We start from the raw sequence: 15615 nt of genomic DNA on the forward strand, positions 1-15615 counted from the left end.
ATACCCAGACAGGGCCTTTAAACCCCCCGATATCTCCAGTGGCTAGCGAGCCGGGCGTTCCTGAAGACTTGATGTATACCCAGCAATCAAGCAAGCGGCCACGAACATATCCTCAGTGAGTGAGGTAAGCTTCTTCACTTCTGGTATCCAGGTCTTTTCACCTTCTCTGGGAAACTCTGGCCTAGTTCAGCCTAAGTATAGAAGAGCTATCCGCTTCCTCACCATCATCCTCCTCTCCCAAACTCAACAAGGGACACTCCTCTCCCCCTCCTCTCCTCGGCACCTCCATTGGAACTGTGGGCACCCGGCCGTGACAGCTTGTGGCTTCACGGCCGGGCGCGCACTGCGCATGCGCGAGTCGTGTTGCGCTCTTGGAGTGGATAGGCGATCGTCTGGGACCTGTCACGTGTCCCAGGAGATCACCTAGAGGGAGGGGCCGCCTAGAGAGAGAGGAGGAGTCGCGACAGGAAGTCCCCTTCAAAACAAAGAACCCACTCCTTCCCCAAAAAAATGACATGCTCAATGTGGCATGTAAGGGAGCACTTAAAGTGGAAGTTCCACTTTTGGGTGGAACTCCGCTTAAATTTTTTTTACATCGCAGAAACCTGACATTTTAACAGGGGTGTGCAAACTTTTTATATCCACTGTATTTAAGTGAAAAAACATTATTTTAAGCATTTCGGGGCAGATCCACAGAGAAATAGATCAGAGAAATAGATCGGCGCAGAGATACACTACGCCGCCGTACCTTACCTGGCGTAATTTCGAATCCTTAAAGATTTTGCGCCGTAAGTTACGGCGGCGTAGTGTATCTCTGGCGGCGGAATTCAAATCGGCGATTAGGGGGTGTGTTTCATCTAAATGAAGCGCGTCCCCGCGCCGAATGAACTGCGCATGCTCCGTTTCTAAATTTGCCGCCGTGCATTGCGCGAAATGACGTCGCAAGGACGTAATTTTTTAAACTTAGACGTGACTTACGTTCATCCCGATTCACGGACGACTTACACAAAAAAAAAAAAAAATTCAAATTTCGACGCGGGAACGACGGCCATACTTAACATGGCAAATCTAACTATACGCCGCAAAAAAGCATCTTTAACTATACGCCGGAAAAAGCCGACTAGAGACGACGTAAGAGAATGCGACGGCCGCGCGTATGTTCATGGATCGTCGGAAATAGCTAATTTGCATACCCGACGTGGAAAACTACGCGAACGCCACCCAGCAGACGCCGGAGAATTGCATCTTAGATCCGAAGGTGTACACCTGTCGGATCTAACCCAGAAGCCATCATATCTTGTTTTAAGGATTTAAAACAACGATACGACGCGGGAAATTTGAAAGTACGCCGGCGTATCAGTAGATACGCTGGCGTACTCTGTCTGTGGATCTGCCCCTTTGCCTTAACATGACAGGCAGGCTGGCTGAGCTATATCTGATGCACATACAAACTGACAGAAACCTTGAATTTTGCAAAGTTAGGCACCCTTTTAAAATGTTCCTATAAATATCTGCTCAAAAATACTAAGGAGAGTTCCCCTTTAAAACAATGAATTCAGTAAGAAGAATAATGTAAAGTCTATGGCATAGAAGGCAACACAAGTCATCTCATTCTTCAAAAAGTACCTGTCAATATTGCAGTAACACTCACCTTTTTCCACTCATCTGTTCCTTTAGCTTACTGTACATTTCTAAGGCTAAAACAGACATAAAAAATTAACAAATAAAACAATGACACAATCAATATCATTTTCTTCTTGCATTTAAAAAAAAAAAAAAAAAAAAAAATCTAAACCATAGTCCATTAACCACTTTGCCACCCTTATAATGTTAGGCCAGATCCACACTGTACGTCTCAGTACGCCGTCGGATCTTAGGTGCATATTTACGCTGGCCGCTAGGTGGCGCTTCCGTCGATTTCCGCGTTGAGTATGCAAATTAGCTAGATACGCCAATCCACAAACGTACGTCCGCCGCTTTTTTTTACGTAGTTTACGTAAGGCTTTTTTCGGCGTAACGTTACCCCTGCTCTATGAGGCGTACGCAATGTTAAGTATGGACGTCGGGCCAGCGTCGAATTTTCCGTCGTGTACGTCGTTTGCGTAAAGCGTTCGCGAATAGGGCTTTGCGTAGAAATACATTCACGTCGAAAGCATTGGCTTGTTGCGGGTTAATTTCGAGCATGCGCACTAGGATACCCCCACGGACGGCGCATGCGGCGTTCAAAAAAAACGTTGATTACGTGGGGTCAATAGGAATTACCATAAAACACGGCGCCATCTCATCCATTTGAATTGCACGCCCTGATACCTAGATTATTCAAAACTCTAAGGGCCAGATCCACGTACCTTGGTGCATCTATACGTCCGGCGTAGCGTATCTCAGATACACTACGCCGCCGTAACTTACGGCGCAAATTCTTTGAGGATACGGAAAATACGTTGTAAGTTACGGCGGCGTAGTGTATCTGAGATACGCTACGCCGGACGTATAGATGCGCCAAGGTACGTGGATCTGGCCCTTAGAGTTTTGAATAATCTAGGTATCAGGACTTTTGTATGTCCTTATACCTATAGCAGTGGGGAATGGAAACACAACCAACATTGGGTTCCTCTCGTTATAATGTGACCTAGTTTTCCCCAAATAACTCAACACTGGCTAGCCCAGGAAACATTTTACAAAGTCATGAAGCTATAGCAAGGGTAATACCAAGCTCTAATATTTTCACCTCAGATAATTGAAGGCAGTGGGACCCTAGCCACACAAACTGAGAGGCGCCTGACGCTCCTTCTAACAAAGCGTAGACTGTTACTTTTTCTTCCCTAATTAACACATGCCTTTTCTGGGCCTCTGAAGCACAATGCAAGCTTTCCTCCCGGGGGTACCAAGCTAACGCAAGAACTGGTCATCAGTGCTAAAAGTTCATCGGTACTTTTTATTACCGAATATCAACAAATTAACTATTTACAATATTAAACCATGTAAACATCTACTGTTCACAGCAGCAACCCTTGGCAATAGCATTCTTTTTGTCTGTGCAAGCATAAAGAGCTGACTCCTAATACAATTCCACTAAACACCATCTGCTCCTAAAATGACTGCGTTTCCCAATGTAATTTACAGAAAATCGACATCCCTTTCTTTGAAAAAAAATGATTTCTGTACTTACTATAAAATCCATTTCTAATGCCTCGTACACACAACCGGTTTTCCCGACGAAAAACTGCCATTTTTTAGATTGATCTGGAAAACCGGTCATGTGTATGCTCCAGTTTTCCCGAAGAGAAAACTGCCCACAAAAAAAAAAACGAACCTGCTCTATTTTTTCCCGTCAATCTTTTTCTCGTCGCGAAAACCGCTCATGTGTATGCTTTTCCGAGGGAAAAAAAAACATGCATGCTCAGAATCAAGTATGAGACGGGAGCGCTCGTTCTGGTAAAACTAGTGTTCGTAATGAAGATAGCACATTTGTCACGCTGTAACGGACTGTAAAGCACGAAGACTGAAAAGCGCGTATCGTCTCTCACCTTTACTAACGAGGATCTGCAAAAGCGGCCCAAAGGGTGGCTCCATTTGAATGGAATGTCCCATTTATAGTGCTGTCATACGTATTGGATGTCACCGCGCTTTGGTCTAGTGTTATTTTTGACTGAACGTGCGTATGCAAGGCAGGCTTGAGAGGAATCACGTCGGGAAAAAAGTTGGGTTTTGGAGTGTCAGGAAAACCGGTCGTGTGTACAGGGCATTAGAGTTCATTGAGGGACCTGAGATTTAGAGACAATTGGGTTGCACTGCCAACTACCCTCACCCTCCCCACTCCGGACATGCCTCAGTATTACAGCAAAGCAAGATCACAGACCTCGAGGGGTTGAACAAAAATATGGAAATACTACATGATTTGCACATGTGAAATTGACTAAATGGTTCATGTTGAAAGCGTAAGTGATGTAGCATGGACTCCAAATATACAAAAAAAAACAGGCACACCAAACGGCGGCCTTGTTTATTGGTTTTTACAAATATAAATATTAACAATTCACTAAAACTTTAATCAATAAATACTTTAAAACTGTAAACAAAATCAGCAAGTAACCCTTCTGGTGACTGGCAAAGGCCCCCCTTAGCCTCCTGCTTAATCAGGGGTTGACCATGTGCCCCCCATGGTGCAGACACTGTATCCCCGAAGACAGCACCGTTAACCAAGACTATAATGCTCCGATTCACACAGCTGGCGTTGTCAAATTGTGGTTGGACGAGCATGCAGACGAAGTCTCGCACTTTTCCTGGGCCCCACAGTCACCAGATCTCAATATCAAAAAGCCATTACGGTAAAGTTTGTGAAACATGGTTCGGACTCATGGTTCCAGCTCCAGCATCGCTGCAAGACTGGAACGATTTTTGCATGAAGAATGGTATCAGATTACATTATCCACCATTCAAGACTTATATTTGTCAATCCCCAAGAGAATTCAAGATGTCTTGGATGCCAAAGGCGGTCCAACACCATATTAGGCAATGATTGTGTTCTTTTACCTGGCGTTTTCATATTTTTGTACAAACCCCTGTATGTTCCTCAGTGAACTCCAAGAAATGGATTTTAAGAGAAGTACAAAAATCCAATTATTTTTTTGGTTTGTTCAGTGACACAAGATTCAGAGATTGGGACATCCAAAGGCAGTTGAACCGAGGGGTGGGCAATGGTAACAAAACACTAACAAGCCAATATATACAAGAAAAATTATCTAGGGATGCCTGTAGATCACATAGCTGCCTGAAAGTCCTTATGCCTTAGCTAGCATCAGATAAGACCTGAATATCTTCCTGGTAGAACATAGAGACCCTGTTAACAGAGGACCAGGTGGACGCCTTGCAAATTGGGGAAACAGTGACCTGATGCCGAAAAGCCAAAGAGGCACTGACAGATCTAGTAAATGTGTAAGTCTTCAGAGACTGGGTTTACAATAGAGGTTGTGCCATGGCTCTGGACCTGGAAGCTATTGCCAGACACAGTTTTTTTTTCCTTTCGTGTCCAAATCCTATAGGCAGCATCATAACCCAATTGTCTCTGCCTCATGTGTCCTTCAGTGAACAAAAAAAAAATGTGTTTACCATTTATCAGGTCTCCATGCCTCTGAGGCTTCTTCCACACGGCGGGATCTGTCTGCTGATATCCCTGCTGAGAAGACAGGTGGTAGGTCCATTCTGCTTATGCAGAGCCGACACATAGCCCACCCTCCTCTATGGGCAGTCCAATGTAAATGGACCACCGGTCCGTTTACCCCCAACTGCCATCCGATCCGCTATATGGATGGCAAACAGATCCCAATCTGTCTGTTTTTAGTGAATGGATCTTATCAGAAGTCAGTGGGTGTAAAAAGACATAAGTCCAAATTACATTTGTTAAGTGTTCTTATCAGTAAAAGTGAACAGCTGTTTTTTATACAGAGATTCGCCAACTTTTTAGACAGTATTTTCCCAATCATGCAATAAATCTGGATTTACACAATTATTTCTTTAATGACTTCAAACATCCATTATTGAGTCATCCATACTTATCTTCTCTACAAGCTAATTGCTGACTTCTTAGCTAATTTATAATACTCAGTAAAAAAAAATCATGGGACCCGTCCAATAATGTTACAAACATACAGTAATATAGTAGTACAGAATACTACTTACCCGGAAGGCACAACTGCAGCCTATCAACCACAGTTGCAATATTTCTCTGCTGTATTCTGCATCTAATGATATCTTCTGTCTTGGCAATGACCTGGTATATATAAAGAAAACGTTATAATAAAAGACATTCAGCCTTTAGTGCTGCCATGCAGAGCTTGGATCCAGACATGAATCAGCACACATTTTATGCACCTGTTTGACTGCTGAAAGTACATTAGATGAGTGATCAATTAAACAGATTCCCAGGAAGAAAATAAGAGAAAAGTGGCAAGTAAAAAAGATTTTTTACTTAATATAACATTTTTTTCATGGAGTTCATTGAGGACAGGATTGTATAGTAGTCTACAGAATGCTAAGCCAACCCCCTCATAACCCTGTCTTTAACCACTTCAGCCCCGGACAATTTGGCTGCCCAAAGCACTTTTTGTGATTCGGCACTGTGTCGCTTTAACTGACAATTGTGCGGTCGTGCGACGTGGCTCCCCAACAAAATTGACATAATTTTTTCACCAGAAATAGAGCTTTCTTTTGGTGGTATTTGATCACCTCTGCGGTTTTTATTTTTTGCGCTATAAACAAAAATAGAGCTTTAATTTTGAAAAAAAACTATATTTTTTATTTGTTGCTATAATAAATATCCCCCCAAAATATATAAAAAATTTATTTTTCCTCAGTTTAGGCCGATACGTATTCTTCAAAGTATTTTTGGTAAAAAAAATATCGCAATAAGCGTTTATTGATTGGTTTGCGCAAAAGTTATAGGGGTAGAATTAGGTAGAATGGCCCTTCTTTGTGCGGGCGTAAGGTATCCTATTAACGTTACGCCGCCGCAACTTTTACAGACAAGTGCCGTATTCTTAAAAGAAAGTTGCGGTGGCATAGCGTAAATAGCCTGGCGTAAGCCCGCCTAATTCAAATTCTGAAGAGGTGGGCGTGTGTTATTTAAATCAGGCTTGACCTGACGTGATTGACGTTTTTCCCGAACGGCGCATGCGCCGTCCGTGGAATTTCCCAGTGTGCATTGCACCGCAAGGACGTCATTGAATTCGACGTGAACTCAAATGACGTCCAGCCCCATTCACTGACGACTTACGCAAACAACGTAACTTTTTAAAATTCGACGTGGGAACGATGGCCATACTTAACATAGGATACGCCTCATATAGCAGGGGTAACTATACGCCGGGAAAAGCCTTACGAAAACGTCATAAATGTACTGCGTCGGCCGGGCGTACGTTCGTGAATTCGCGTATCTAGCTGATTTACATATTCTAAGCGTAAATCAGCGTACACGCCCCTAGAGGCCAGCGTAAATATGCAGTTAGATCCGACGGCGTAAGAGACTTACGTCGGTCGGATCTTAGTCAAATCTAGGCGTATCTGATTCTATGAATCAGGCGCATAGATACGACCGGCCGGACTCAAAGATACGACAGCGTATCAGGAGATACGCCGTCGTATCTTCTCTCTGAATCTACCCCATAGTGTCTACAAAATACAAAAATACTTTTTACTAGTAATGGTGGTGATCAGCGATTTTTATCGTGACTGCGATATTATGGCGGACACATGGGACACTTTTGGGGCTATTTTGGAACCATTCACATTTATACAGCGATCAGTGCTATAAAAATGCACTGATAACTGTATAAATGTGACTGGCATGGAAGAGGTTAACCACTAGGGGGCGAGGAAGGGGTTAAGTGTGTCCTAGGGAGTGATTCTAACTGTGTGGGGGCAGGGCTTACTGTGACACATCACTGATCGCTGATCCCGATGAGAGAGAGCAGACGATCAGTGTCAGTGTCACTAGGCAGAACAGGGAGATGCTTGTTTACACAGGCATCCCCCGTTCTGCAGAACCGTGACACACGATCGCGGGACACCGGCAGACATCAAGTCCACGGGGCCTGTGGGCGCGATCACGGACCTCGTGGCAGGAGCACACGTGCCCACACAGCGTCAAATTTAAACTGCTGTATATTTATGTCGATTTGCCTGTCCGTGCCATTCTGCCGATGTAAATATACAGGGGCCGGTCCTTAAAGCGGAGTTCCACCCTAAGGTGGAACTTCCGCTCATCTTATTCCTCCCCCCTTCAGTGCCACAATTGGCACTTTTTGGGGGGGAGGGGGGCAGGATACCTGTCTTCGACAAGTGAAGCTTAAAATAACACTTCACCATACAATAAATCCTTCATAATGAAATGGCAAGGGCACTGCCTACCTTGGGCCAGATTCAGCATTAAATTACGCCGGCATATCTATAGATACGCCGCGTAAATTCAAAGCTGCGCCGGCGTATCTTTTTTCTGTATTCAGAAAGCAAGATACGCCGACATTAGCCTAAGATCCGACTGGCGTAAGTCTCTTACACCGTCGTATCTTAGGGTGCATATTTACGCTGGCAGCTAGGTGGCGCTTCCGTCGTTTTCGGCGTAGAATATGCAAATGACCTAGATACGCCGATTCACAAATTTACGTACGCCCGGCGCTATTTTTTTACGTCGTTTACGTTAGGCTTTTTCGGCGTAAGGTTACTCCTGCTATTAGGAGGTGCACGCAATGTTAAGTATGGCCGTCGTTCCCGCGTCGAAATTTGAAAAATTTACGTCGTTTGCGTAACTCGTCCGTGAATGGGGCTGGACGTAATTTCCGTTCACGTCGAAACCAATGACGTCCTTGCGGCGTACTTTGGAGCAATGCACACTGGGAAATTCCACGGACGGCGTCGGGTCACCAAGAATTAACATAAAACACGCCCCTCATCTGAATTACGCGCGCTTACGCCGGCCCCATTTATGCTATGCCGCCGTAACTTAGGAGGCAAGTGCTTTGTGAATACAGCACTTGCCTCTCTAACTTACTAAATACGATACGCTGCGCCGCCGTAACAATGCGTGCCCCTACCTGAATCTAGCCCCTTGCCTTTTGGCTGAGAAAATGACAGACGCACTTTCATCGCATGCAGATAAAACTATGGGCGTATTTAAAATGGTCACACAAATTTGGGGTCAAGGAGACCTAAAAGATGCTTGGGTGGGAGAACCTAAGTGAAATCAGGCCTATTTTTGGGTCCAGAGCTACGAAACATATCAATCCTTTATGAAGAAGTAATAAATAACAAGTGCACGTCTTACCTCCTTCCCAGCTTCCTGAAATCCTCGGTTGGTATCAGTAACCTGGACCTTTAAAAAAAAGATTTTGCCTTGGTTAGAGAAATAAGCACACAGTGCTCTAATGTAACTGCTCACCCTTGTAATCAGATCATGATTCATGAGGAACTTAGAACAAAGCAGGGCAAATTCAAATTAACTCTACAGTTTGAACTTGAACTTTTAACCACAAAGGCCTTTTGTTGCCTTTAATTACTTCTGACAGTTCGGACTAACAGATTCCGTGGCAAACTTCTCAAATTTACTTGGGATTTTTGAACTCTTCTTGTTCCTGTGGGTCTGTCAAACAATTCAAATCATTGACCCAATTGGCCACTGGTCCCTTTTTGATAACCTCAATGAGGTCTATGCTCCATTCATTGTCCGCGAAAGATGGCGATGGCATTTTTCTTGTAATTAAACATTCATACTTTGCTGAATGCAAACATTGGGTGGCTGATTCACATCAAAAGTGAAAATCTACAAACCCCAGCAAGATTTTTTTTCATGCTGCAGGTGCAGCCAGAGCGCGACCTCATATTTTCCCACATATTGAGTGACCCATTAGGTCATCGTAATAAGGAAGCGCATTCGGATGGATTCAAAATCTCATTAATTTCAGAACAATGATGTTCAATGACCTCATTGACGCTGCGTTTTGTCCCCTGTTATCTGAATATCATTTAGATAATGCTTTGCCAATCACAGGCTCTGCTGAACTGCGCTCGACTTGTCTGCTGCCCACATTTGTGTTCTTCAGAAGTGTAAAAAGAGCTAAAAGGGTTGGGTACGGTGTGACCTCTGCTCAAGTTCCTAACACTTCTCTGGAAGACGAAGCGTAATCTTTCTAAAAAGCTAAAACACTAAAGCACAATTACCAGCGGTATCCCACACGTAATTGAAAATCCTAGCTGGCTCCCAATGGGTACAAATGTAATTTGGCAGGGCCTGCTGGAAGGAAATGAAAAGAGGAAAAAATGTTTTGTGTGTTTTGCTAAAACTTGACAGCGACATTGACGCACCTGCAGAACAAATGTTCTTCTTGATAAAAACGGGGGCTCAAGACTATTGATGTGCAGGTGTTGACCTACACAAGGGACCGTCCATGTACGTGCAAAAAAACATTGCTTGGATTGGAACAATGGAAAAGATAGTGAGCTAATGAGGATTTTATTATTACTGGGCAAGGCTAGGAAAAAGAGGGGTTCTACTTGTTCCCATATACATCAGTGCCATGCAGTCAGCAGGTAATTGGCCACACAGAGATTTCTAAGGACATCAAATTTTTTGAAACCATTAAAGATTCTATTCATGATCCAAAATTTGTTCATTAAAGAGTGTTCTCACACTAGGGTGTACATACCGTACCCAAGCACATTTGAACCTCAAGGACCAGGTTCCCAGGACAATTTGTCATTAAAAAAGGGGGGGGGGTCTATTTGGTGGTTCATTCAGCTAATGCCGCGTACACACGACCGTTTTTCCTGACGTTCAAAAACCTGTCATTTTTCACAACGTGATTCCTCTCCAGCCTGACTTGCATACACACGTTCATGCAAAAAAACGTCCAACCAAAGCGCGGTGACATACAACAAGTACGACGGGACTATAAAGTTCCTTTCAAATGGCGCCACCCTTTGGGCTGCTTTTGCTGATCCTTGTGTTAGTAAAAGTTTGGTGAGAGACGATTCGCGCTTTTCTTTTTTCAATTTCTTTATTTTTCCAAAAATGTTTCCTTCATTTATACAGAACATAAGGAATGACATTCATCTTAACACAAGAGATCAGTATAAAATCAATTATCTAAACATAACCTCTCTTTTCATTAATCTCAACAACAGAAGAAAAAGAAAGAAAGCTAAACAGAGGTATTCCTACCATTGAGATCCATACTTCCCCCCCCCCCCATTAACTCCCACCCTCCCCTCTTTCTCTTCAGAGTCGAGAGTGGGGCAATGGGCCATTGGTTTCCAACATCAACTTGTGGCAAAGGGGGGAACCCCATGGAGGGGGCCTTTGATCCACTCAAAACAACCTCATATTTCCTAATGTCCGGTCATGGGGTGACGCTCTCCCATGGCCTTACATATTATCTTTGACCCCCTCCGCTCCCCCTCCAGCCTCAGTGCTTATAATTCCTTATCTTCATTCCCCTGTTCCCCCACCCCTTCCACAATACCAAACAAAACAAAACCAAACCCCCCCCCCCCAAAAAAAGGGGAGGGGGAACCCCCAGAAGGGTATCTCCTCCCCTTAACTCCCTCCCCCCCCCCCTAGTCCCGATTCGCGCTTTTCAGCCTTGTGCTTTTCAGTCCGTTACTGCATGACGAATGTGCTATCTCCATTACGAACGCTAGTTTTACCAGAACGAGTGCTCCCGTCTCATACGTGATTCTGAGAATGCGTGTTTTTTTTCCCCTCGGAAAAGCATACACACGACCGTTTTTCATGACGAGAAAAAGACTGACGTGAAACAAGACAAGAAAAAAAGAGAGCTGGTTTCAATTTCATCAAGAAAACTGATAGGGTGCATACACACCACCGGTTTTCTCGACCAATATAAAAAATGGCGGTTTTCTCGTCGTGAAAAACGGTCGTGTGTATGAGGTAGAAGACTCTGTAACACTAGGGCTAAAATCTACTACACTATACAGAAATCGGCCGGTTCAGCAGAAACTGGAACAAATTAGATGTAGATGGCCACCCACTCCATAAGGTTGCCAATACGGTTATGAGTAGGCATTATATTTTGCATGAAACACGTTAACATTCATCTCCTTGTGCTCGTAGTGCTGTCATGATTTCATTTTTCTATTTTTGATATGTATCAATAAAGTGTAGAAGTGTGTGGCCACCTACCTCTTCTTTGTTCCTGCTGATCTCGGAGATGAGCTGGATGGGCCCCTCTGTTTTGATATTAGACAAGGCTTTATACAACTTACTTGATGTTTACTCATAGTTCAACGTCAGCAGGAACTGGTCGACTTTTGGCCCATGTGCACAGCGGTCTGTTCTACAGAATCCAATCTCACGACTGGCTTCTGACGAATGGGCATGCTGGAAAACCAGAATCCGATCTGCATCTGATCAGTGTGTTCTTTGGGGGGCAGTCCCCCTGTCACAGGCACAGCATTGGTACTGTAGAACAGAGAAAGGGACAGAGGACAGAGATTTCCTTTCTCTGCCGCCTCAGCTGCACAGGACAGTGAATGAATGGGGAGCATTCTGCGTGCCGGGTGAATCCCAGATGGGTGGCAACCCTAACACACATTCAAATGCCCATTTTCCAAGCCATGAACAAGGGGAGAGAAGAAAGGAATTCAAGGTGCCAATCATTCTATATGTTGCCATTGAACAACAGTCAAACTTAACTAGTAGAAATTTTGCCTGAATGCTTTTATCTACAGATGGTGGAAGAGTGAGTGTCACATAGATGAAACAAGTCTTTTCCAAACCTGTTCTTAAAGCGTAAGACCCCTTTCACACTGAGGCGCTTTGCAGGCGCCCTAAATGCTAAAAAATAGCGCCTGCAAAGCGCCCTGAAAGAGCCGCTCCTCACACTCCAGTGAGGGCTTACACACTAGAGCGGTGCGCTGGCAGGAAGGTAAAAAAAGTTCTGCAAGCAGCATCTTTGGAGCGGTGAAGGAGCAGTGTGTATACCACTCCTCCACCACTCCTGCCCATTGAAATGAATGGGCAGCGTGGCTATACCACCGGCAAAGCGCCACTTTGCAGGAGGTTTTAACCCTTTTTCGTCCGCTAGCGAGGGTTAAAAGCACCCCGCTAGCAGGCGAATAGCTCCGCGAAATTGACGGTAAAGCGCTGCCGAAAAAATAGCGGCGCTTTCCCGCCGACGTACCCATCGCCCCAGTGTGAAAGGGGCCTAACTGCACTTTTGTTGAGAAAAAAAACATTCTATGTACATTGCCAGGATTATCACAACCTTTGTTACAGATTCCTACCTTTTGTTACTCTGAAGAAATCCCTGTATGTACCTCTGTAATGAGTGGGTCTAATGGGAGTGGTTTCATAATTATCTATCAACTGTGCACCTGCAGAGCACTAATGGGGAAATCTGCTGGGCCTGCATCCCTTTACACATGTTCCTTCAGGGAGAGTCTCACCAAAAACAACATTTTTGTTGCAGGGGATGCCTGAAATCTGACTTGTATCTTAGGCAGACTTGTGGGAAAAATGAGTGAGCCAATCACACAAGCAGGAAAATGTGTTTCTGGGGGGTGGTCAGTACAGACTGAGTACAGAACAAATCCAAGTAGCCATATTGGATTGCATTTACAGAAAATTGCAGTGGCTGCGGATTAAAAAGGAAAGGTAATTTTTAATAAATTTCAATTACAATATGACTTGTGTCGGAATTGTATACGCCATATTATTCTTTTCTTTATTTGCTATTTATTTTTTCCACGAAAGTGGAGTTACCCTTTAAGTTCCACCAACTGTGCAAAGTCTGCAGCCAACTTAAAGCGGAGTTCCACCCAAAAGTGGAACTTCAGCTTTTAAGGACTTCTAACCCCCTGACATGCAACATTTGGCATGTCATTTTTTTGTGTGGGTGGGGGGGGGGGTACCTAAATTTAAATTCTGCTCGCGAGGCCTAAGCGACTCCTTCTCTCCCCCTCCCTCCCTGCAATCTTCTCGGATACATCACAGGTCCCAAAAGATTGCGCAGCCATTCAGGGCGCGAGCACTGGGCTGTGAAGCCGCAAGCTGTCACAGCTGGGTGCCCACACTAGTGATGCCGGCGCCGGGGTGAGGCGGGGGAGAGAGTGGGGGCTTGGGGTGGCTGCATCGCTGGACCCTGAGACAGGGGAGTGTGTTTATTAAAAGTCAGAAGCTACACTTTTTGCAGCTGCTGACAGTGAAAAACTAGTGGAACTCCGCTTTAACATGTGCAAAGACTGAGTAATTCATGTTAACTACTTGTGCAGCTATTCACAATTCATTGATTTTTGGTAGCAGTTGAGGATACGTTTGGGATACAAAACAGCTCTGCAGCAGTTAACAAGGGTGTTTGCATGCTTTTAATCCGATGATGACCAGGCGCCAATGAAGCCTAGATGCCACATTTAGCTGCATCAGGTTTTGATAATTAACTTGCTTCTAACTATGATTAACTTGCCCAAAAAAATTATTACATTGCTTTAAGGCAGGTATGTCCAAAGTCCAGCCCGGGGGCCAATTGCGGCCCCCGTTCCAGTTGAATGTGGCCCCCCTGGTAATTTGGATATACACTGTATTTATCGGCGCTGCCTCAGAGGGGACAGGGAGGAGGGGAACGAGTGCTGTCAAATTACATACAAGAGAATCTCCTGTTTACGCTGTAATAGGAAGTCTCGTCTCCTTGGCTGCCATTGGAGGACTCCTCTGTCTATCATCGGAGGCGGGACATTGTATTAAAGAGGCTGCTGTGTAAACAGCCGAAGCTGCAGATGGGCAATGGCGAGGCTGCATTCATGGCAATGGCGAGGCTGCATTCATGGCAATGGCGAGGCTGCAGATGGGCACTGATTGGGCTGCATTGATGGTCAATGACCCTTATTTTGCTTCACAGTTCTTTATTTACATTTTTTTTTCCTGAAACTTCCCTCATAACGTGAAGGTGCGTGTTATACGCTGATAAATATGGTGGCCCAGATCCACAAAGAAGTTACGTCGGCGTATCTATTGATACGTCGCCTAACTTCTAGGATGCTCCGGCGTATCTTTGTTTTGTATCCACAAAACAAGATACGCCTGAAGCTGGGCTAGATCCGACTGACGTACGTCTTAGTACGCCGTCGGATCTAAGGTGCATATTTACGCTGGCCGCCAGGTGGCGCTTCCGTTGATTTCCGCGTCGAGTATGCAAATTAGCTAGATACGCCAATTCACAAACGTACGTCCGGCCAGCGAATATTTTACGTCGGTTACGTAAGGCTTTTTTCGGCGGAACGTTACCCCTGCTCTATGAGGCGTATGCAATGTTAAGTATGGACGTCGGGCCAGCGTTAAATTTTCCGTCGTGTACGTCGTTTGTGTAAAACGTTCGTGAATAGGGATTTGCATAAATTACGTTCACGTCAAAAGCATTGACTATTTGCGGCGTGATTTCGAGCATGCGCACTGGGATACCCCTACGGACGGCGCATGCGCCGTTCAAAAAATACGTCATTTACTTGGGGTCATGTAGAATTAACATAAAACACGCCCACATCTTTATCATTTGAATTCCGCGCCCTTACGCCGGCAGATTTACGCCACGCCGCCGTAACTTTAGAGGCAAGTGCTTTGTGAATACAGCACTTGCCTCTCAAAGTTGCGGTGGCGTAGCGTTACTACGATACGCCTGCCTAAAATTACGCCGCGCTACGTGGATCTGGCCCGGTATATCCAAATAACACGCCCAAGCTCATCTCTTTACCACACACAGCCACAAAGGCAGGAGAATTCTTGTTGGGCCGTGTATTGGTGCTCGGAGGAACACACTTAGACCGAATTTTAATGGTTCAAAGAATCTCAGGCAAAATGGTCGGCTCTTGCGCATGTTCACTTCATCAAATCTGGCCCTCTTTGAAAAAAGTTTGGACACCCCTGCTTTAAGGACATATTCAGCTATTATATTGTATGCTTTTTTAACGAAAAACCATTCTTTATATACTATAGACTGACAAAAAAAAGTACATTTTATTAAAAAAGTTTATCGTTATTTTATTTACTTAATATTGTTATTTCAATTCATCTATTATTGTTTTTTTATGCTGTAATTGTATGTGATAAATTTA

At 44.4% G+C, this 15615-nt stretch overlaps 1 protein-coding gene across 6 annotated transcripts in view; it reads right to left on the reverse strand.

The window, feature by feature from the left end:
- EXOC6 (exocyst complex component 6) overlaps window positions 1–15615 on the reverse strand; it is a 369989-nt gene that overhangs the window by 265257 nt on the left and 89117 nt on the right. For all 6 annotated transcript variants that reach the window (XM_040361791.1, XM_040361789.1, XM_040361790.1 and 3 more), the window contains exons 3-5: window positions 8819–8866; window positions 5680–5770; window positions 1652–1697 (exon numbers count right to left, since the gene is read on the reverse strand). In XM_040361791.1, coding sequence (XP_040217725.1) covers window positions 1652–1697; window positions 5680–5770; window positions 8819–8866 — 185 coding nt within the window. The remainder of the gene's footprint in view (window positions 1–1651; window positions 1698–5679; window positions 5771–8818; window positions 8867–15615) is intronic.

This window comes from Rana temporaria, chromosome 8, assembly GCF_905171775.1.
Source record: "Rana temporaria chromosome 8, aRanTem1.1, whole genome shotgun sequence".
NCBI lineage: Eukaryota > Metazoa > Chordata > Amphibia > Anura > Ranidae > Rana > Rana temporaria.